The sequence below is a fragment of the Arachis hypogaea genome, chromosome 11, assembly GCF_003086295.3.
Source record: "Arachis hypogaea cultivar Tifrunner chromosome 11, arahy.Tifrunner.gnm2.J5K5, whole genome shotgun sequence".
Classification (NCBI taxonomy): domain Eukaryota; kingdom Viridiplantae; phylum Streptophyta; class Magnoliopsida; order Fabales; family Fabaceae; genus Arachis; species Arachis hypogaea.
Genome location: NC_092046.1, coordinates 146,051,892 through 146,073,190, shown reverse-complemented (window position 1 = coordinate 146,073,190; position 21,299 = coordinate 146,051,892). Strand labels below are relative to the sequence as shown.

Here is a 21,299-nt window from a genome sequence, read left to right as displayed (position 1 = left end):
ATGCATTTACTTAAGTATCCATTATCATATGGAATTTTTTTAGTTATTTCAAGCTAGTATTTGCTTTGTACAAATCTTCATTTAAATACTTCAAAAAAATGTTTGTGAAGGTAAAACTATGCGAGGATGACTTTCCTTTTTATCTTGATGATCATCTTGGAGTTAAATCCTAAAATGGTCATGAGATTGGCATCGTGCACTAAAATCCTCTCTGAGATTTTAATTGCACTAATTACATCTCTAAGATTGACAAAAGTGCACCATGTTAGTCCCTGACCCATTTTTCATTAACGACATGGCTTGATGACATGGGTTGTTAGTGACACATGTCACTCCATAGTTCGACCACGTGTAATGGTATGTTGATGTGGTGACCAGTGACACGTGGCATGCTAATGTGGATGGTTGTGCCACATGTCACAATGCTATTTGACCACGTGTCCGTTTGTGCCATGTGTTACAACAGTATTCGTCTACGTGTTGTCCATTATGTCATTATTGTAGATAGACCAAATTAGTCCATCACTTTACATTAAGTGACTCATTTTAATGAAGTGACTCATTGTAGATACACCAAATTCTGGGACCACTTTAAAATTCTCCTTGTATTGGTCACCCGAATCTAGTTAGGTGTTAAATGCTGAGGAATTGAATGATGAGGATAAATTGGTGTTAGACTTCTTAGTGTCTGAGATGGAAATGTCAAAGCTATTGTTAGTTTCGAAAATGTTAAAATTGGATTTAGATAGGAAGGCTATTGAAGATTATCTAGGTAATTAGGCTTTTGCAGCGTGTGGGTTTTCGTGTGTTTAGGTTGATTGGATTTTGTTTAATTGAATCGCTAATGCTTGTGCTGCAGGTAAGAAAGCATCCAATACCACTACTGCAGGTTTGAAATCTTATTCTAATAGGAAGAAAAAGAATGAGAAAGAGAGTTTTGCTGTCAATATTGACAAAGAGGTGGGGATGTTGTCCAATCCGAGATTGGTCCCCGAATTAGTATGAAGAGAAGACTGAACGTAGAGCCATCGCAGCGAAATCCTGTGAAAGTAGTGCAAGTTAAAGATGTTGGGGATGAAGACATTGTTAAAGGTCAAGCTCTTGATGGGTATAGTGGTATTGAGGATTATGGGTCCCTTTGATTTCAGCATTTCTCATTTGCTAATTTGGAAGATAAGGTAGGGCAATGTCCTGTAGTTATAAATCTTGTAGATGATGTAGGTCTTGTTGGAGTGAGTTAATATCTCCAGGTATGTTAGCTTATGTTTGTCGTATTGATGTTATATTTTTGTTTCATTAAGTATACTTATATATGGTTGCTAGTTACAGGTTATGGGTGCTCGGTTGCTATCCATAGGGCGTATGTAGGAGGTAGTTTTTATAAAAGAGAAAAAAATAAAATAAAATCATCTGAGGAGTTATCCTAGGTCGTGGAGAAAAAGGAAAAGGTGATTGCTGAAATGACCTTGTTATTGAAGGCCAAGGATGAAGAGCTACATAATGTGAAGAATTGGTTAGGGTCTGCGGATGAAAAGGAAAAGGATTTGGAGAAGGAAAAGGTAAACTAGTTGCTAGTGTGCAAGAATTGGAAGGTGAGGTTTATGAGGTGTTCGTGCAAGTTTTGACCGAGCTATAGTGCAGATTAAGGCTATTACACCCAAGGTGGACGTCAGGAAGTTAGATGTCACCAAGGTTGCCATCAATGGTGAGCTCGTTGATGATGATGTGCTTGCTGAGGATAAGGGCAAAGTGCTGCTATTTTGGAGAAAAAAGATTAATAGTCTCTCTAATACTTTTGTTTGTATTTGAGTTTGAACTATTTAGTTTGGTAATTCTGTTTTGATCCGACTTATGTGGTTGGTTTGGGTTAGTATTAATATTGATAATTGACTGATGGACAAATTTGTAACCAAATTTTGTGTAATGTTATTTCGTTTTGAATATGTTGATATCCAACTTTGGGATGTTGGTTTGGGCATTTGTTATGACGTTATAGAGTAAAACATATTATATTCTAATCAATATGCAATGCATGCTAAATAAAGACTTGATAGCATACATATTTGTGGTATCAAGTCCCGTTAAAACCTCTCCAAGCAAAATCCAATGTGAGAACAAACTTATGAGTAGAAAAAAAAAGTACGTTCATTCACCGCTTAAAATTAGCTATAATATGACTTTAAAGATGGAACGTTCCAGGTATCATGTATATGTCTTCCATATATTGTTTGGAGTGAATAAGCCCCCAATTTTAATACCTTTTCAATTCGATATGGACATCCCAAGTTGCTGCAAGCTTTCCGTGGCCATGTGATGAAATCTAGTTTCCTTTATAAATCTAACGGCGAGCAATTTTCTTGTTTCTTCGAGGGATGCGAACTTTTTATTTGCTCCCATGTTTCTTTTCTTTCATGTATAAGTTGGACCGAGGAATCAATTGCTAGTTTGTGACATTATGTTTGGATCGATTTTTAAATAACTTAAATAAACAAGGTACACAAATTTTCAAAGTAACTGATACACGATAAGTCAATAAGGTACGTAATATAAATAACAAAATACAACTACGATCCTACACATACATAACTTAAATAAACAAAGCAAGCTAACATACAACACTGATCATAAACATAAGTCATACAACAGAATGAGGTCATCTAAATAGATACGAACCGGTGAAGCAACGACGGGGAACCCGTGTCCTCTGGCCTCTCCGAACGAGAGGCTCCTCGTCCTCAATGTCATCCTCGTCATCATCCGGGTCTGCCTGTGGAGGTGGCCTAGGCTGGACTGGCAAAGGACGTGAGGAAGACCCTGAAGGAACTGACTCTCTGCAGACGGGTGCCCTAGACGGTCCGGCAACTGAATGTGACCCAGCAGTATAGGCGGAAGGAAGGGTACCACCCAATGCAAAATAGTCATGAGCAGGCACGGAAGGAGGCTCGTTCAGATCGACATCTAAGGGTGCATGTGTCCCTGTCATCTGACCCCGCCGACGTGCCGCATCATCCTCCTGCATAATGGCACTGGTCTCATCTAGGAAGTGTGAACCGTCGAACTCCGTATCAAGACCATCACTGGCCAGCAAGTCTGAAAATAGCGTCCCCGGACTAACCCATGGCTGACTCTCATGAAGTGCGTGGTCGTCAGCAGGACACCAACGAAGTAATCCCCGAGTGGCCCTGATCCAAGTCCACCGTCACCCTGGGCCGAACCATCTCCCACACCGGACCCGTACCACTCTCCATCATGACCACCATGATGAGGACTAACACCCTCTACACCAGCATGGCCTCCAGCGTCTCTCCCACCAGGCCCGTGCTGGTCACCATCGTCGTCATCGTCACCATGATCACCGTGATCGTCCACCGCAACACGTGCCCTGCGTCGGCCTCCACGCCCTCGTCGTCTGCCTCCACATGCAAAACCACTTACAGAACCACTTGCAAAATCACTAACATAAACCACTAACATAAACCACTACAATAGACCACATGGAAAACCACTTACAAAGTCACTTAATTAACCACTAACATAAAACACTATAATAAACTACATGCAAAACCACTTACAAAATCACTTACAAAACTACTAAAACAAACCACTAAAAAACAACTTTAACTACTAACCTCATCGTTGATGACCCTGGCTATATAAGCAACTCCATCCAAACGATATAGTCTTTCTGGATCATCCCGCATCGCCTCAGTATCCTGCTCGAGCCTTTGTCGGAGCGAATCTGGGTCGTTTTCTCTGGGATTTTATGGGGTATGAGTTTGGAAAAGTGATTCGAATGAGGGTGGTTCGAACTCCTTTTATATGCGAACCAAGTGTAATTCGAAACAACCCAATTCGAATTACTACTAGAGCTAACAAACGAGTAATTTGAATCAACCTGATTCGAATTACTTAGGGTTTTGTCCTTGGGTGTAATTTGAATCACCCTGATTCGAATTAAGCTTTGTGTAATTCGAATCAGGTTAATTCGAATTAGTGAGTGTGTGTATAGTTCGAATCTATGTGATTCAAATTACATGTAAACTGAGTTCGAAGCAAGCTAATTCGAACTATATAGTAATGTGCATTGGTGGATTTATGAACCAGTTTTTCAATTGGTTGATTTGCGTAATTTTCTTTTACCCTTGGCTTAATATAGTAATTTGCCCTTAAATACATATTGTTTCTAATAAAAAATAATTTAGATAACCACTTTGTTATATTAATAAAATTGAAATATTGGAAAGTTTAGAGTATTTTAAATATAAAATGATTAATAATTATAATTGTTAATAACTAATTAAGTTAATTCTCATAATAAAAATTTAAAAACAGAGAGATAAGAAAAATATGCATGTCCTCATCAACAGATTTGTAGTGCTGAAGTCACTTGCAGTTTAATAACAAATTGTACGTTCTTAGCTATTTATCTTTCTTTGTTGTTATTTTTTTAGATTCAATTAGTTAGCTCTATATATATACTCATTATTAATAAAATATGTATTATTTTAGATAAAAATTAAGCCAGTAATATTACATATTTAAAATGTATTATTTTATACATGTAAATATATATTTTATTTGTTATTATTAATAGCTAGCTAACTATTAGCTACTGAGAGAAAGATCATCTATGGAGTCAATAATTAGATTTTGCACGTTGCATATTTTTATTAACAATAGAGATTATTAATAATTTAAATTATTATTTATTAATATATATATATATATATATATTTTACTAAATATTCAAAATTTGTTTGGAATAGATGATTAAAGAGGATAACAAAACTTTACCATTTGAGTAAATTATTGAGCTTTTATTTTCATTGGTTTTCTACTATTTAAGTGTTAAGGTTAATTACATATGTGAGATAATATAAAATTAGTTTTATATAAAAAAATTATAAAATAAGATGAATTTATAAAATTTCTTAAGATTAAGTTGAATATAATATTATTTTATTCTTTTCTAAAATCTCTTAGATGGTCAATAATAATATAAGGCCAACAGATTTTATCATTTTGAATCATTATCTCTCAAAACAAATAAAATGCTATTATTTTTAATTAATGTTTATCTAAAAAAATTTAAAAAAATTAGAATTCTCAGAAGTCTAATTGGATACTAGTCAGAACAAGTCTGAGAATAAGAGTGTCACACTTGTTTAATATACCATCAACTATTTTTATTTTATAAAGCTATTTTTACTAAACAGTAAACATAGTTGTTTTTGTTAAAAAAGTAGGAGATTGACTTTTACTCTACAAGTTTGTGGTGGTGGTATGCACTTTAAAAAAATAATTATAAAATATTTAGAAGTGATTGGATACTAGCTAGAGCAAGTCCGAAAGTAAGAGTGAGACTTGTTTGAATTTTATTTTTACATGACTATTATTCTCCCCCAAATTAAATAATATACCATCAAAAGTCATTTTTATTAATCACAGTTGCTTTTGTTAAAAAGTAAGAGATTAATTTTTTCTCTACAAACTTGTGGTGGTGACACACACTTTAAAAAAATTATAAAATATTTAGAAGTGAGAAGCTCAAAAAAGTCTACCCGAATTTAGTTGTTATCTCTAGATTAGTTATACTGTTATACATCGATTTTTTTTAACACAAACTAAGTGAATACCTATAAAAAATATTCTGATACTCAAATTAACACTAAGATCTTATGAAAATAAGAGAATAAATTTAAGAGAGAGTGTCAATTATGTGAATTGTTCATCCCTTAACGTTATCTTATTTTTACATAACTATTATTCTCTTTTAAATATACCATCAAAAGTCATTTTCATTTTATAAAGCTATTTTTATTAGCCACAGTTGCTTTTGTTGTAAGGTAAGAGATTGGCTTCTACTCTACAAGTTTGTGGCGGTGGCACCTACTTTTGAAAAAAAATAATTATAAAATATTTGAATAAATTATTGAATATAATATATATTAATATCTTACATGTTCCGTCCGTTGTTTGATTGGTCCGAGGTGAGATGCTCTCAGAAGTCTACTCGAACTTCGTTGTTTTCTCTAGGTTAAGCTTTTTTGAAATATAACGAGATGAATATTTACAAAAGACACTCTAATATTCAAATCAGTACTAGAATTTTATGAAAATAAAAGAGAGAGTCAATTGTGTAAATTGTTCATTCCCTATGTTATCTTTATTCTTTATTATATAGATCTTACGATCTTATTTATTTTAAAATATATTCGGTTATTGAATTTTTAGTGGTGGAAACCACTGTATCTGCTCGCAGCTTTGACTACTTCGTAACAACTCAAAAATGAGTAATAACATTGCGGAGCTATAATGCTGTGTGTTTGTTATGTGGTTCGAGATATTTGTTAACAGTTGCTAAACTATATTATATAGATCGTAGTCCCTAAATTTTAACCTATTTATTTTGAGATGGCAGGCTAATCTTTTGAGATAGCAGGTTAATTTTTTGAATAATTTATTTATTTATTTATAAATAAATTTATCAATAGTTTAATTTTTTTAGATAAAAATTACATCTTAATCTATTTTATATTATTGTCCGCCAACTCCAAAAATTGCTGCAGAAAAAGAAATTAAAAAAACTTGATTACGATTTTATGTTAAAAAAATATATTTTTATGAGTAAGGCAAATGATCAAATATTAAATTCCAACATAATTACGTACATCAGTGCATGATGAATTCAAATATTTAATTTTTAAAAAATAAATATTATTAAAATTAAACATTCTTTCTTTTTTTTTTTTATGTAATTTCTGTATTTCACACAAAGCCAATGAACGTCAAAGAGAAGTGAAAGAAGACTTGCTTTTGTTACATGATGATGATATTTTCTTGGTTTTGTTACTTGATTTGTGTCTTATTGGAACAGTTTTTCGCAGCGAAATTAATTAATTGACTTGATAACAGAACGCAGTATATGACACAAGGCACAATTAGGGTTGGCAATGGGTAGGGTAGGGTAGGGTTTGGATCCTACCCTAACCCTACCCGCAGGTAGAAAATCTCAATAAAATCCTACCCTACCTTATCTGCGGGTTGAAAATCTCTCAACTCGAACCCTACCCGCACTTTAAATTACAAAACCCTACCCTATTCTACCTTACCCGCAGAAATATTAATTTTTTAAAAAATAAATATAAAACTCAATCATTCCAAATTTCATACATATTAATAAAATAAAAAAATAAACAACTAAATTTAAATTAAAATAAAAGACAATAAAATCTTTAAAAAATTCAACATAAAATTACAAACATACATATTGTTATATTAATAAAATAAAAAACTAAGTTTAAATTAAATTTAAAAACAATAAAATTCTAAACAAATCTAACATAAAATTACAAATAGCATAATTATCAAGTTCTTAATAAAATTAAAATAACATAAACAAAGATAAATGTCTTTAAACATTTCTTTTAATTCCAAGTTCTTGCAACATTATTCTTCCGTCAGCTCAAAAAATGCATCATCATCTTCATTAGCAGTTTGATAATCAGGTTTTTCACCTAAAAATCAAATACAACAATTTTATTATATATAATTTTAACACAATTATAATTTCTAAACAAATTAAAAAATTTGAAAACATAAATAACCTCTTTTATAATATTCTGCCCACAACCAATTTTAATTGCACATAAGAGCTTCTACCGTATCTTCACGAAGACTACCACGATGAGTAGCAATTATACGGCCACTTGTGCTAAAAGAAGACTCAGAAGCAACAGTAGACACAGGAATGGCAAATATGTCTCTTGCAATTTTTTGAAGAGTTGGAAATCTAACTCCATTTACCTTCCACCAATCTAATATATCAAAATCAGGAGTTAAAAGATGAACATCTTTCTCTACATAGTGATCAAATTCTGTCTTCACAAATGAACCTTTTTTCTTCTTCTTTTGTCTAATATACAATTGATAAAAAAAAATAACATCCTTTTATAAAAATTGAAAATTTCTTTTATGACCTGACTTCATATTGAAAAATCGTATGTGATTAAACTGAGGATAATATTTAAGAATACAATTTTCCAATATATATTGCATTCACATCAACTATAAATCTGAAGCAACAAATTTGATCAATTCAAGCATTTATATTCCAAGAAAACAAAACTGAGCTGGTTGGGCACAGCAAGCATTGAATAAAACTAAATAATACAGATAATTATGGTGCAATGCAAATGCATATATATACACATGCATATTGCATAAACTGTAATAGTAGGACCGAATAATTACATGAACTTGGTTTTTCTTTTCTATTTTCCTCTCTTATTTTTGGTATAGCTATTTTCCTACAGCTACCTATCACATCATCTAACTAAACTCTAGCATGAAAGACTTATGATTCACTACCAGTATAGATATATATCTAATTGCATGGACCGGAAAATAGACAATATATGCATACAAAAATCACCACGAGTATAATTATTAAGATTGATACATATATATTTAAACGAATTGAAAGAAGATAGCAGAGATATAGAGAAGGAGCAAAAGTCACAGATTCAAACGCAAAGTAAAGTCCCAATTTTTACAGATTCAAACGCAAAGTACATACCAAGAAGAGCACAGAGCAACAGCGTAGAGAGGAGAGAAGGTCACGAATCAGCGGCGTTGCGAGGAGGACACAAAGGAGGAAGAAGAGTGACGACAAATCGGCAATGGAGGAGCGAGAAAGGAGAGTTGGAGCTTGCAGTGAAGCACTGAGGCTTATGGCTTGGGAAGAAAGGGCGCTACGCCGCTACCAGCCTCCCACTTAGTCTTAGGGTTTCTGATTTGAATGATTTCTAAATCATGAATTATATATGATTTTTATTATTGTTTAATTTTTATTTTATGGTAACTTCATAAATATACAAATACGATATACTTTCAAAGTAATTAGCTAGCTTAGTGGTTACTTACTTGCTACACATGAAGGAGATTGAGGTTTCAACTCTCACCTCCTTCACTATGTATATAATTTTTGCTCCCCTTGGCTTAATATAGTGATTTGCCCCACATTTTTAATGCTAATATCTAATTATAATTTTATATAAATAAAGAGAAAAAATATTATTTTTATTTGTGCAACAGACTTAACAGTTAACACCTAATTAAATGTAAAAGTATACACGTTAAATTGTTTTAAATTTTAGATAACAAATATTAAAATTAATTATTAATAAAAAATTAGACTTTTTTATATAAAAATAATAACTAAAAATATTATTATTTGATTTTTTTTTATTTATAGAGATACCTTGATCTTTTTAGCCAGAGATTTTTGTCAACCTACGACTTTTTTTTTAAAGTAGTTTGATTTTATAAATCTTTTGTGCTATGCATAATCTATATTATCAGAACAAAGTAAATCGTAATTTTAAAAAATTTATATTCCCGTAATATTATTACGGATAAAAAATACTAATTATGTTCTATTTTCTATGTCTCTAGATAAAAGAATACTTAATAGTTGATTATGGTAAAACTTCTTGAGCTATAAATTTTATCATATTTTCACAACCACCCTATATTACAAAATGAAAGAAGTGTGTAATAAATGATAATAATTGTTACGAGTGTTATACAACCAGTTAGATTAGTTAATGTGGAGTTGTTATACGAGTTTAAATTGGAAAAAGTAATTGGATATCAAATAGGACAACTAAGGTTGATAATAGTATACAAGTATCGAATAACTTCCCGACTGAAAAAAAAAAAACCAAACACTATGACAGACTTGTTTAGAAGAAATAAAAACTTATGACGAATCTGTGTTACATGTACTCATTTTTCCGACCAAACCAACTCATATATTGCTTGCACCGAGAAAATGTTTAATGTTGAGTTTGAAGGAAGAAGTTGTAAATTATAAGTGGAAAATTGTCTCAAGTTTGAAAGGCATATAAAAATTGAACTTTATATGATGGGCGATCCCAATTGTAAAATAAAATTCTATTCTCAATATTGCACAGCATGATGCCGCTTTAAGACAAGCGAATCTTCTTATAGATATCTGAGTACAGCTCAAAGTTGAATGAGGACTGAGATGGACACAAAATACCAAATTCACATCAACACATCCGCCCTGAATTCCGATGGTTACGATCACAATCTTCCACAACTGCATCATGTACATTATCCTCTCCATCACTCCATCTGCATCATCAAGCCATGTCAAAATTGTAAAAACAAATTTCCAAACTGGCACTGATATAATAACAATTACAAATAGACAGCCAAGAAGATCCAGGTTCCCTTCTCTCTGCATTAGAAAGAAGAAATAGAAAGAAAACCTTTTGGCGTTTAGAATCAGGGGGGCTTGGATCTGAACCATTCCGCCTTCGTGATGTCCCTGCATCAGTTTCCACCTGAAAACACATCCACTTGTCAGCAGTAAGCTCGTTGTTTAGGGGAGAGGATTTTACAAAAACTTTCATAGCTATATTCCAAATGTGCAACAAAGCCAAGAAGTTCTCATTATGGTTGAGGAAAGTTGACTTAAGTAAATTTAAATTGCAATAGAATCAAGTAACCTGTGATGAAGAATCCTGAGCTGCTTGTTCCTCTGAAGGATTTCTTCCAGAGCCTGTTTGTTGAGACACGAGGGGAATGATTTCGCGGAGTATGTTTGACAAAAACCTTCCTTCATCACTAACCCTAGGTTCAGCTTCAGGGGCCTGAGCTGCCCTTGCTGTTGCAGCTTGCTCTGGGGTAGAACCTGAATTTGTTCCCTGTAAATTCAAGTCTTCAACATGAATTTCTCCCCCAGGAAACAGGGTCCTTATAAACTGAAGAACACTGTTTGGTATCTGTCGCTCAGACTCCTGATTATTCTGGGCCCCACCAGCTGCTAGGATATTGATATTCACCACACGGGAATTCGAGCTTGTGGTAGGAGTTGATGAGGATCCTACAATGAAGTGCAATAAATTGCACAATCAAATTAAGCCTGAATATATCAAAAGCTAAATTTAATACAAGTCACTATATTACTAAAAGCTAAATGAGGAACATATTTTGTGCCAAAGTGATGAACCAAAGAATATAAAAGCATGCATTTATAATGTAATCGATTTTTTTAAGATATATGGTTAGGATTGTAAAACAAACAAATACAAAAGTTAGAGTGTAGTCCTTTTTCCCATTCCTAAAACCGTATTTTATACATATGACAATGAATAAGCTGAAATTCTTTGATGCATGACTTCAACAATATAATATTGATTCACACCATCATTGCACAAAATCAATTTGTGTAGAGTACTCTCAAATTTGGAATAATTCAAGCAGGAAACAGAAGTAGGAAGCATATAAAATTAAGTAGAACGATATATTCAAGTATCTAATAATAGTAAGCATCAAGTTGCGGAGACGTGCTATTCATATCAATGAGCCAAAAGACTTGATTGCAATGTCAAACTGTATACACGTCCTGGAAGGGAAGCAATCATCAGTTGCAGAAGTACAATGTTCGTGTGTTAAATTACCATTCCTTGCAGAATCTTCGTTTTGCCTTTGCAATGTGTTTTCATGACTGGACTGTTGCACAGCATGATGCTGACTAGCTGGTTGAGATCCTTGTTCACTATTCCCATGCCCTGAAGATACCTGTTGAAATCTCCCGAGAACCGGATAGTAAACCCCTATAGAATTACCAGATGGTTCTGAAGGTGGACGACCTAAGGAACCTGGTACTGTTGCAACCATGGTTCTAATTGGCACAATCCTTACTCCTTGCTCCCCAGCACCAGCCACATCTGAACGCCTTGAGGCTGCCTGATTAGCAGGACCTTCACCTTGATTTCTTTGTACTGAAGCAGACTGTGTATCAGCACGTTCTTCTTGACTGGCATTTGGTGTGGCTGTTGAGACCCCTAACATAAGAAACAAAGTTAGCTAGAGGCCCAGAGCAGTATACAAAGCAACAGGACTTAAAAAGGACAGCCCATTGCACAAGCATCCCGCATTACGCAACAGGACTTAGAAAGGGCAGCCCATTGCACAAGCATCCCGCATTACGCAGGGTCTGGGAAGGGCCGCACCACAGGTAGAATAAACTAATGTTGTGCACCTCGTCGTATCTGTATATCAATCCGCCTTGGGAAAAAACTTGAACCAAGTCCACTACCTAAACTTGCGTTAGACTGAGCAGTTCCTATGGGGACAGTACCAAAGTTCGCTCCAGGTTGAAAAGGAAGAGGCTGGAAGCATAAATTTCAATAAGTAACAGGAGAGTAGTTTTCTTTACAAAGAAGACAGCAGAGTGAGTACAACCTGAACCATGATATGGTTAGGACCAGACGGAGATACGAAAACTGCAGGCCCACCATTAACTACAGCTTCAGACTAAACAGGAAGATAGGGTCAGCAGCACAAACTGATAGTTAGCCAATAAGATGCCAGTGATGGGAAACCAAACATACCGGACTTTGACCCAAGCGCAATGTCATGGTTGTGCGGCCAAGCTCAAGGAATAATGCACCCAGGTTATAGAACAGAACTCCAGTCCTCAAAGCTCTAGACTGAATGCTTGACCGCATCAAATGATCAGTTACATTTGCCTGATTCTCCAGGTGTCTTGCAAGTTGCTGTGGAAGTATGTAACAAACTTACAGCAATTTGTTCAACACAAAATGTGATAAATAAAGCTTACAAACTGATACTTCAAGAATAAAAGCAGAAAAATGCAAAGAATAAACCCTTCTATAATTGGCTAGGTAATCAATACAGAATAAAACTATAAGGAGATGCTTTAAAACGCACAAGTAGGCATTCCCCAGCTTGTTCAATCATCATTCGTCTGGTAGATAGCATGACTTCTGCCAAGGATGCAGGTGATGTAAGTGCTTCTGCTGTTGAACCCAATCGTGACGAAGCAGACCCCATTTCTTCATTCCTATGAGCCTCAGCTGCTTGGACATTATTGCCCCCTTCTCTGACTGCAAATACAATAAATTTCATTATTCTCAGGGAAACAACCACATGACAGGAGCCAAAACAGGAGACTATGAAATGTAACATGGTGTGCTCACCAATTGCATCAAATTCGTGACTTATATGACTCAGAAATTGGGATAGTGTTGTCAAAGAATCGGGAATAACCTACAGGCACATGAGAAAACATATGAAGCAGAAGTTGGCTTTTAGGGTTTAATTAGGCTAAAGCTTTTAGCACCTAGAGAGAGAAACTCAAATTTCAAATCTACAAAATTATCTATATCTAAGCAAAGCAAAATAAGGAACTTAGCCATACAGGAGGCTGCAAAGATCCCAAAGAAGCTGCTGCTGGATGTACAAAGGTATTACGCGACCTATCTGATGAATACCGCAAACCAGTTTGTTCAGGCTGAGGATGGGATGAATCTGAAAGACCACTGGAACCTGAAGTTCTTCCAAAGCCTTGGGAGTCATGCTCCTTCATCCAAGCCAGCACCCCAAGATGTTATGTCATAGTTCACCAGATAAATAGATAGAGACATATGCTTATATGAGCTTGAAACACTAAGTAAAACTTCTTGGTTTCAATAAAGAGAAGTTCTTTGATGAGAAAGGGAAGAAAAGAATTTTTATTTATCATTATCATTATTAACAAGAAAAAAAAAAAAAAAAAGAGGCCAACTAACATAGATTCAATTACCCTGACATCAATCCCTTCAACACCACTTCCGAAGTTTGGAATTCCAATAGAGCCTAGTACAGCAGAAACAATCTGCAAGGGAGTAAGAAGAATAAAGCAATTGTAAACAAGATAAACTGTCAAATCTGCTGGCTTTCTCATCTTATTTAGAACATACCCTACTGAATTCAGGAGTAACTCCATCTCCCTGAACAGGCACATTGAAAGTTTCAATGACTACACCCGGGGATATTTGACTACTGTGGCCATGACTTGTGCTTGAATTTGGGTCAGCCCCTGCAAACAGGGTTTAGGGTGGATTTGTTACGCCAAAAACAAGAGCACATAACTCAATTACGAAAAAGGGGGAAAAAAAAAGAAAAAAAACCAGCAACTATTCACTTCAAACCTGAATGACCGGGCAAAAATCCTGGTAGATCAGGTTGCCTAGAAACCAGATGCAAGGTATGACCATCTTCAACATCTACTTGTGTTAGGGAAGACCCATGTTGAAGAAGAAATGACACAAAAACAACATAGACATAGTTACAAGCAAATTTGCCCGGAGAATGAAAGCAATAAAACTAGTTTGCCAAAACCACTTATGTCTTTTAAGTCCAATCAACTTTCAAGCATAAACATCAATGGAAGGCTTATCATTTATAAATTTAAATCATAAAGAACCACATTTCATGAAATCAATATTTACCAACTAAAATTAAATGTGTCATACCAGAGAAAACTATACCCACGAGAAATCTTGTAACTTTCACATATTGGGGCACACAACCCAGAATTCATTTTTCTATGGAAAATTTATACTTAAGCTTATGAATCTGTTGTTTCTGGGACTTTCTGCCCAGAAATATCAAACCTCTAATAAGAAGATAGATGGGAAAAATGAATTCTCCAAATATTTATCAAAGCGGAAGAAGCAATGACAAAAAAAATGCTATTATGCTAAACAAAAAGCATCCTACTACAGGTAAAATGTTGCAAATCAACAAAGTAGAGAAGACACAGCCATTTTCAAATTATGTTGTACTATTGTGTAAGTATTCCAAATCTTTTTCTTCACAGGAAACTGCGATTCTTTGTTAATGTATTATCATAAATAAAAAGCTGTCTTGCTCCGTTTTCAAAATCCTTTGGCACAAAGTAGAAAGATAAAGAGAAAGGATACGGTAAGCAGACAGGAGTTGATCGTCCTTCAGAACCTTTCCTTGGCAAATTAAGCGCTGCCGATGTGATAACACTCCAGTGACAGAAGCAATCCGTTCTTTCAGAGCAGGGACTGGCATCTATAGGACCGAGAACAATTTTAGAAGGAGCAGCAATTCGTTTAATATTAAAGCAAGTAGCTAAGTAATTACAATATGTCAGCTTAAGCATCAAGAAACTTAAGCAATTATTTAAAAAAAAAAAACAAATGAAACCTTTTTTGACAAGCTCTAACAATATTTACTTGTAGAGAGAGCAAGAAACTGGTTTATATATGCAGAAATAAAACCAATGATTTTAAGAAATTGAAAAGAAATGTGAAGAAGAATTAGAGATAGTCAAGGAATTACCTGTTTATCCACTCTGAGGGTGTAAGTCTGTGAATCCAAGGTCTTGATCTTTATCTCAATAGTGGTTTCTGAACTTCCTGTGCTGTTATTGCCTGGCATCTTGTCAGTACCAGTACTTCCCATTCTCCACAAGACCGCGCAACACCTATAAAAAAGGAAAAATATCATAGGTTTTATTATCAGCACTGGTAAGTTGAATCCCCCTTCCAATGACAAAGGTGTACATATGACCATATTGGAACATATATATACACCCTATGTACAACTTCAGCTTGCTTGCCAAATGTCCATCTTCATAGGACTACAAAAGCCTTCTCACATGTAAAAGTGAGCAAATGGAAAATGGGTTATACATATAAATAAAACATTGACCTGATTCCAAAATCATCAATACCATGCATAAGGTAGATAACAAATAGAAGTTGTTCAAAACATGTGCTTAACTCCATACTGCCAGGGTTGAACTCAGATGACGAAATTATGATATAAGGGAAGAGCCCCTGCCATGAATGGGAGTTGCTTCCCAAAATCATCCAACAAGGGACTTCCTCTATAAGGTTGGAAAGAGCCACCCATCCATGCTAGGGATATATACAAAACAGGTTCCTATTCCATTTAGAAGAAAACCCACTCCTAAAGCCATGCCAATAAGAGGGGAGAGTCTCCACTGAACTCTATCTCATACTCAACTCATATGGGATTTCTGCTCCAGTTCATGCATCAACTTATCAAAATAATATGCAATACTGTCAAATTCACAGCAAATCCCAATAAACTTATCTTTAAACCACACTTGAACCTCAAACTAAATAAGAACATGCCCAAACTCCAGATCATTGGGCAACCAAATACATATTGGATTCTATCACACATACGTCAAATCAGGAAAGTAACCAGTATCTAACAACTTATAACAAACAAATTTGCATTGCTTCAATAAAACCAAGTTCTGGACAAGATGCATCAACCCCTTTTTTCAAACAGGAGAAGATTCAAACCTTGGTTTATGTGGACGTAGAACAGATATGAGAAGAAAGAAGCATAATGGCTACGAGAAATAAGAAGCAAAACCCTAAAACCCTTATGATGTAAACCAACAGCTAAATCTCTAGGGAGAACTAAAAAAATCTTGAGAGGCAGCAGAAAGGTAGAGGGGTGGAATTGGGCTTGTCTATCACCACCCAATATCATAGCTTCAATAGCGCTATAGTGCCCACGATCCACTGTAACACTGAATTGTGATGTGAAGGATGATGGTACTGTCACATACTCCGGTCACTCAGCAACAAGCCATTATCAACAACTACAAACTATGGAGCAGCTTATTTGGACATAGACATATCTCATGATCAAATGACAGCACTGCACATGATTGATGAGTTAGAGCTCAATTTGCTGCCATTAAAGGGCGTTACCAGATGTGCCAAGGCATTGAAGTTGATGAAGGAAGCACTGGCCGGGTATAAGTACGCAGCTTCCTTATTCTTTAGTTGAAGAATAATAGGGAAACTAAGCCAAGAGCTAAAGCACCTTACAGCTTCCATCAACACTCGAAAATTAACCAAATCCGCCCCATGATCAACAGTAAGCAATACAAGTTCATCAATAGTGAAACGAATTCACGCACCCCATTACTCATTCTAAGAAATCCACAATTGGCAAGGCGATGAAGCATGGACTCACACAAAGACAGAGAAATTCCGCAATAAAAGAGAAGCAATTAATTTAAAAAAGTACAGTGATTGTGTATAAAAGGACGTTTCAGTGGGGGAAGTTGGTGCAAAAGCAAAAAACCTAACTACAAATTAACAGCAAACAGAAGAAGAAGCAGTAGCAAGCGAAGGTTGGGATCCTGATTGATGGAATCAGAAATGAAAAACAGAGAAGCAAGAAGAATCACAGTAGAGTAATATTTGGCATACGAAGATAAAAAGGAAGCGCGAAATCGGAATAGCGAGAAATAAAAGAAGGGAAATTGAAGGAGGAAAGTGCATACCTTTGGGGTTTGAGTGAGAGGAGAGAGTGAAGTGGAAGTGGTGTTGAGAGAATTAGGGTATCTTGATTGAAGTTGAAGGAGAACAAGAGTTGGAACTTGGAAGGTGATGAAGCTTTGGCGCTTTCACCGCTTAGTCAGGCTCAGGTGTTCACACACCCCAAACACAAAAGCCAGAGTGCACGCGATTCTATCATGCATCTCCTGCACTGGATTACTCCCCTACTTTAGCAATTTTCAAATAAATTAAAGGATGTCTAAAAATAGCATGTTCTTGTATATTGTATAATGTATATGATAAAGGATATCTTAAAAAATTGTATGTCGTATTCGGTATTTCTCTCCATTCTCATTATTATATATATGTAATAGATAACAAATAATAAATGAAAAAATATCTAAAAGTGATACCTTTAAATTAAACAACAAAATATGTGTTTAACATTTTAGCTCTTTACAATCAATACATTGGAAGTAGATATCCACATATAGTTAATTAGACGAATAAATTAAATAATTATTTAATTATTATTATCTATCAACTTTATATAAAAATAATTATATTTGAGTTTTTATCTAAGTTAAAACTTTTAAAATTTAATAGACAATGGTATGTTTCAAAACATGGCGACACAAGATTGTTGTGCATAGAGGTTTTGAATGAGAGCATGTTTGTGATGGCTCATGATTAACTATATCTGCTTATGTTAAACTAGTTATTTTAAGGTGCAGAATTTATAAGAATAAAAAATACAATAACTATATACCAACAGCTCCTCTTAAATTACGTGTGTACAAATTGTACATGTTTAGCTTACCACATAACTATTCAAAAGGTTTTAGGGTGAAGGATTTGGTTAGCAAATTTGTAATTTATTTTTTTATGGAATAGGTAGCAACTTTAAGGTTCTATCCTGCATTTTTTTTTTGACTTTATAACAGTCAATCTCTATGTGTTTTGTTCTTTCATAAAATTAAATACAGGATTGATAGCTATATGCCGAGTTGATTGACTGTCCCAAAACAAGGTCATAGACTGTTGTAGTTTGATATCAATGCTGTCCAGAACATAAGTTATCCAAATTCCTTCACATGTTGCTAACGCCATTGCTCTATATTCAGCTTCAAAGGATGAGCGTGTAACTGTGTGTTGTTTTTTGCTTTTTCATGAAATCAAGGAGTTTCCGAAGAAGAAACAATAACCTGAAATTGAGCGGCGTGTATCCGGACAAGTGTCCCAATTGGGAGTCCAAAAAACTTCTAAGGGTGAAGGCACATTGAGTTCCAAACAGCAACCCTTTTGTTGGTGCTTGCTTTAAGTACTTAAGTATGTGAAGTGCTGCCTTGAAATTAAGAAAAAAATGACATAAGCAGTGGCGCCTGTGTCCATGATCCAATCATTGGAATTAAAGGGAATATGATAAATGGACAAAATGTGGTGTATACTTGCTGAGGGTGCAATTACAGTATTGATTGCTTGAGTTTGAAGGGAAGTGTGAGGAAGATCATTGCCTTGCTGATGGAAGAGAGCAAGGAGAACTTTTTTTTGGTCTTCAGTGAATAAAGCATCAAAACTTTGAGTTTCTTGATTGTTGTTTTGGTGTAAGACAGGATTCTGGGTGTCCTCACAAGATTTTTCATCAGTTACAAAATTATTGACATTTACAGAAGTAAATCTGCATTGAAGTGAGGGGGAAAATCATGTTTATGATAGCAAGTGTCAATAGTGTGGCCAGTTTTGCTACAATGAGAACAACTTCTCACAGGTCCTCTACCTCCTCCATTTCTTTCTATATTGCCACGACCATTCGTGCCTCTTCCTTCGCGAGTTGATGTGTTGAAGGTCGAGGTGGAATCTTTGTTTGATCCAGTAGAACTATTGTTATTGATAGCATTGATTAAGATCTTTTTTTTTTTATTGTCCGATCCTTGTAGTTGGCGTTCTTGTTGCAAGAGTAAACAGTCAATTGAATTGACATTTGGGAAGAGTGTCATTAACATAATTTGGGATGTTACTATAGTGTATTGATCATTGAGGCCTCTGAGAAGTCGAATTGCATACTCTTGTTCTCTATATTCACGCATAACTTTCAATCCACAGGAGCACGGGTCTTGGCAGTCACAAGTTGGGATGGGTTTGAACTCATCTAACTCCTCTCAAATTCCTTTGAGCTTGGTGTAATAGCCTGTGATGGAAAGATCTCCTTGTTTTAAGGTAAATATCTCTTCTTGGAGATCTGCTATTCGAAATAGATCACCTTAATAAAATTTGTGTTTGAGGTCATTTCATAGGTCTAAAGTTACAATGCATCTTAGCACACTCTGCAAGATCTCCATGCTTAAGGAGGAATGAATCCAGGAAACGACAAAAATGTTGTATCTATCCCAAGCTGCAAATTTTGGATATGTTCTTTCTGGTTTTGGGAGAGTGCCATTAATGAACCCTAATTTGTTCTTTGATTTGATGGATAATCAAGCAGATGTCGCCCAAGAGTGATAATTGTGAGTCGTCAATGGAGTTTGAGTGAGGATTAAACCTGGAGTTTCGTTTGGGTGGAAATAGTATGGGTTGGCTGGATCTTGAATTGGACTTAACGTTGTTCTTGTTGTTTGGGATTAAAGCATTGTTAACTGGTTTATCAATCTTGTTAAAGTTTGCATATCTGAGGCTGAAAAACTCTGATTTAAATTTTGATTTTGGGGATTAATTGGATCATCTAATCCTTTTTCTCTGTCTGCCATTATTGCTTGCAAGGAGAGGAGTTAAGTTCTTGGATTTACTTGTTGATTTAATAATCTACAGCTTTTCCACGCTTACTGCACCATAGTAAATTAGTTGTTCTAAGCTGCAGAACTCTTGAGAATAAAAAAGAGAGTGATCGAAGATTCGAAAAATAAAAAAATAATGATAAAAAAAAACAAGTTACACTTAATGAAATAAAGCATACGCGTATAATAACTAGTGATACTATTTATATTCTAATTTTTTAATGGAATATATAAAAAATAGAATAACTATTTAATTTCTAATAAACTTTATCATCCGTTAATACTTATAATTGGAACTAAGATTTTCTCAATTACAATAATTAATTATATGAGCTATATATAATAACTATATACGGACAATAATTTATTGGAAATGAGTTCCAACCAACATGTGAATTAAATTTAACCATTAATCTTGTGAAGCTTAACTCTATATATTACGATGATTTTGATGATGATATATGTTGCCTCCAAGGATCGATCAATTGTGACTACTTACAAGTAGCTTGCTTCATTTCTTTATTGTGTTTTCACTTTTTAATATGCACACATTTGTTTTTGGTGGTGGTTGGGAGTTGGGAGGGTCCGGGAAAGCTAGTTCCTGGAGGCACATGGGCATGATAGGCTTATGAGGCTATGACCCATTCACACACAGCCCTCTAAAGATTATTGCTATGAGCCTACCTGTCCAATGCGATATGATCCAAATATTTGTTGCCACATGAAGCCTTCGACATCATCATGGCCTGCCATATGATCCAAAAACTTTTCCCATTTTGCCAACATTCACACACAACACATTATCGATAATAATATTGTGGTTGAGGCCCTCCTAAAACCTTGAGGCTGTATTTGTCTTGAAATACTTGACTAAAGACTTGAGAAAGGAGACTTAGACTTAGTATTATGTTTGGTGATTAAAAATTAAAATTAAAATTGTAGTCTTAAGATACAAAATTTTAATAAATATGAAAAATTAAAAAAATTTGGAGACAAAAATTGAAACATTATAAATATTTTTTTCCTAAAATGTCTTTTTCAAAAGTTTATATTCTGAATCTACTCCTCAGTCTCCTCACTACTAACACGTCTCTACACCTCTGTCATCACCAATTTATCACCAACGACAATACTACAATGAAAAGCAACAATCTCGTAAACATATTTTAAAATCAAATTCAATAATCTCATAAACAAGAGAGAGAGAGACTCAAATTTCACTTATTCGACTCTCTATTTTTATCTTAAATCAAACATAATACTAAGACATAACTCAGTCATTTACACTTTACACAAAATACAAACAAAGACTTAATTTAGTCTCTGTCTCTTAGTCTCAGTCTCC

The 21,299-nt window shown here is 34.7% G+C and overlaps 1 protein-coding gene and 1 long non-coding RNA gene across 5 annotated transcripts; both read right to left on the bottom strand.

Moving 5' to 3' along the window:
* Positions 1-7,232: 7,232 nt before the first annotated feature.
* LOC112724123 (uncharacterized) lies at positions 7,233-8,798 on the bottom strand. Its single transcript, XR_003163312.2, has 3 exons — positions 8,579-8,798; positions 7,608-7,817; positions 7,233-7,517 (listed from the first exon to the last, which is right to left on the bottom strand). It is a non-coding gene; the product is annotated as an uncharacterized lncRNA (long non-coding RNA).
* Positions 8,799-9,792: 994 nt separating this feature from the next.
* On the bottom strand, positions 9,793-17,517 carry LOC112723359 (ubiquitin-like domain-containing protein CIP73). 4 transcript variants are annotated; one of them, XM_025774697.3, is made up of 16 exons: positions 17,189-17,517; positions 15,193-15,337; positions 14,805-14,922; positions 14,031-14,105; positions 13,800-13,918; positions 13,643-13,714; positions 13,259-13,420; positions 13,038-13,107; positions 12,769-12,944; positions 12,429-12,593; positions 12,280-12,351; positions 12,077-12,206; positions 11,493-11,879; positions 10,539-10,915; positions 10,299-10,373; positions 9,793-10,161 (listed from the first exon to the last, which is right to left on the bottom strand). In XM_025774697.3, the coding sequence occupies exons 2-16, from the start codon at positions 15,313-15,315 to the stop codon at positions 10,153-10,155; spliced, it is 2,130 nt and encodes a 709-aa protein (XP_025630482.1). In that variant the 5' UTR covers positions 15,316-15,337; positions 17,189-17,517; the 3' UTR covers positions 9,793-10,152. The 4 variants fall into 4 exon arrangements, with proteins under 4 accessions (XP_025630482.1, XP_025630483.1, XP_025630484.1 ...); XM_025774698.3 differs by having other exon boundaries at positions 11,493-11,867; positions 17,189-17,450; XM_025774699.3 differs by having other exon boundaries at positions 12,134-12,206; positions 17,189-17,450.
* Between the last annotated feature and the right edge of the window lie 3,782 nt (positions 17,518-21,299).

Coding starts and splice junctions, on each gene's coding strand:
- LOC112723359 (XM_025774697.3), bottom strand. CDS start 15,315: ATGGGAAGTACTGGTACTGACAAGATGCCAGGCAATAACAGCACAGGA. Junction 13,108..13,258: donor TGGGATCTTTGCAGCCTCCT/GTATGGCTAAGT, acceptor ATGTGCCTGTAG/GTTATTCCCGATTCTTTGAC. Junction 11,880..12,076: donor TGATATACAGATACGACGAG/GTGCACAACATT, acceptor TTCTTATGTTAG/GGGTCTCAACAGCCACACCA.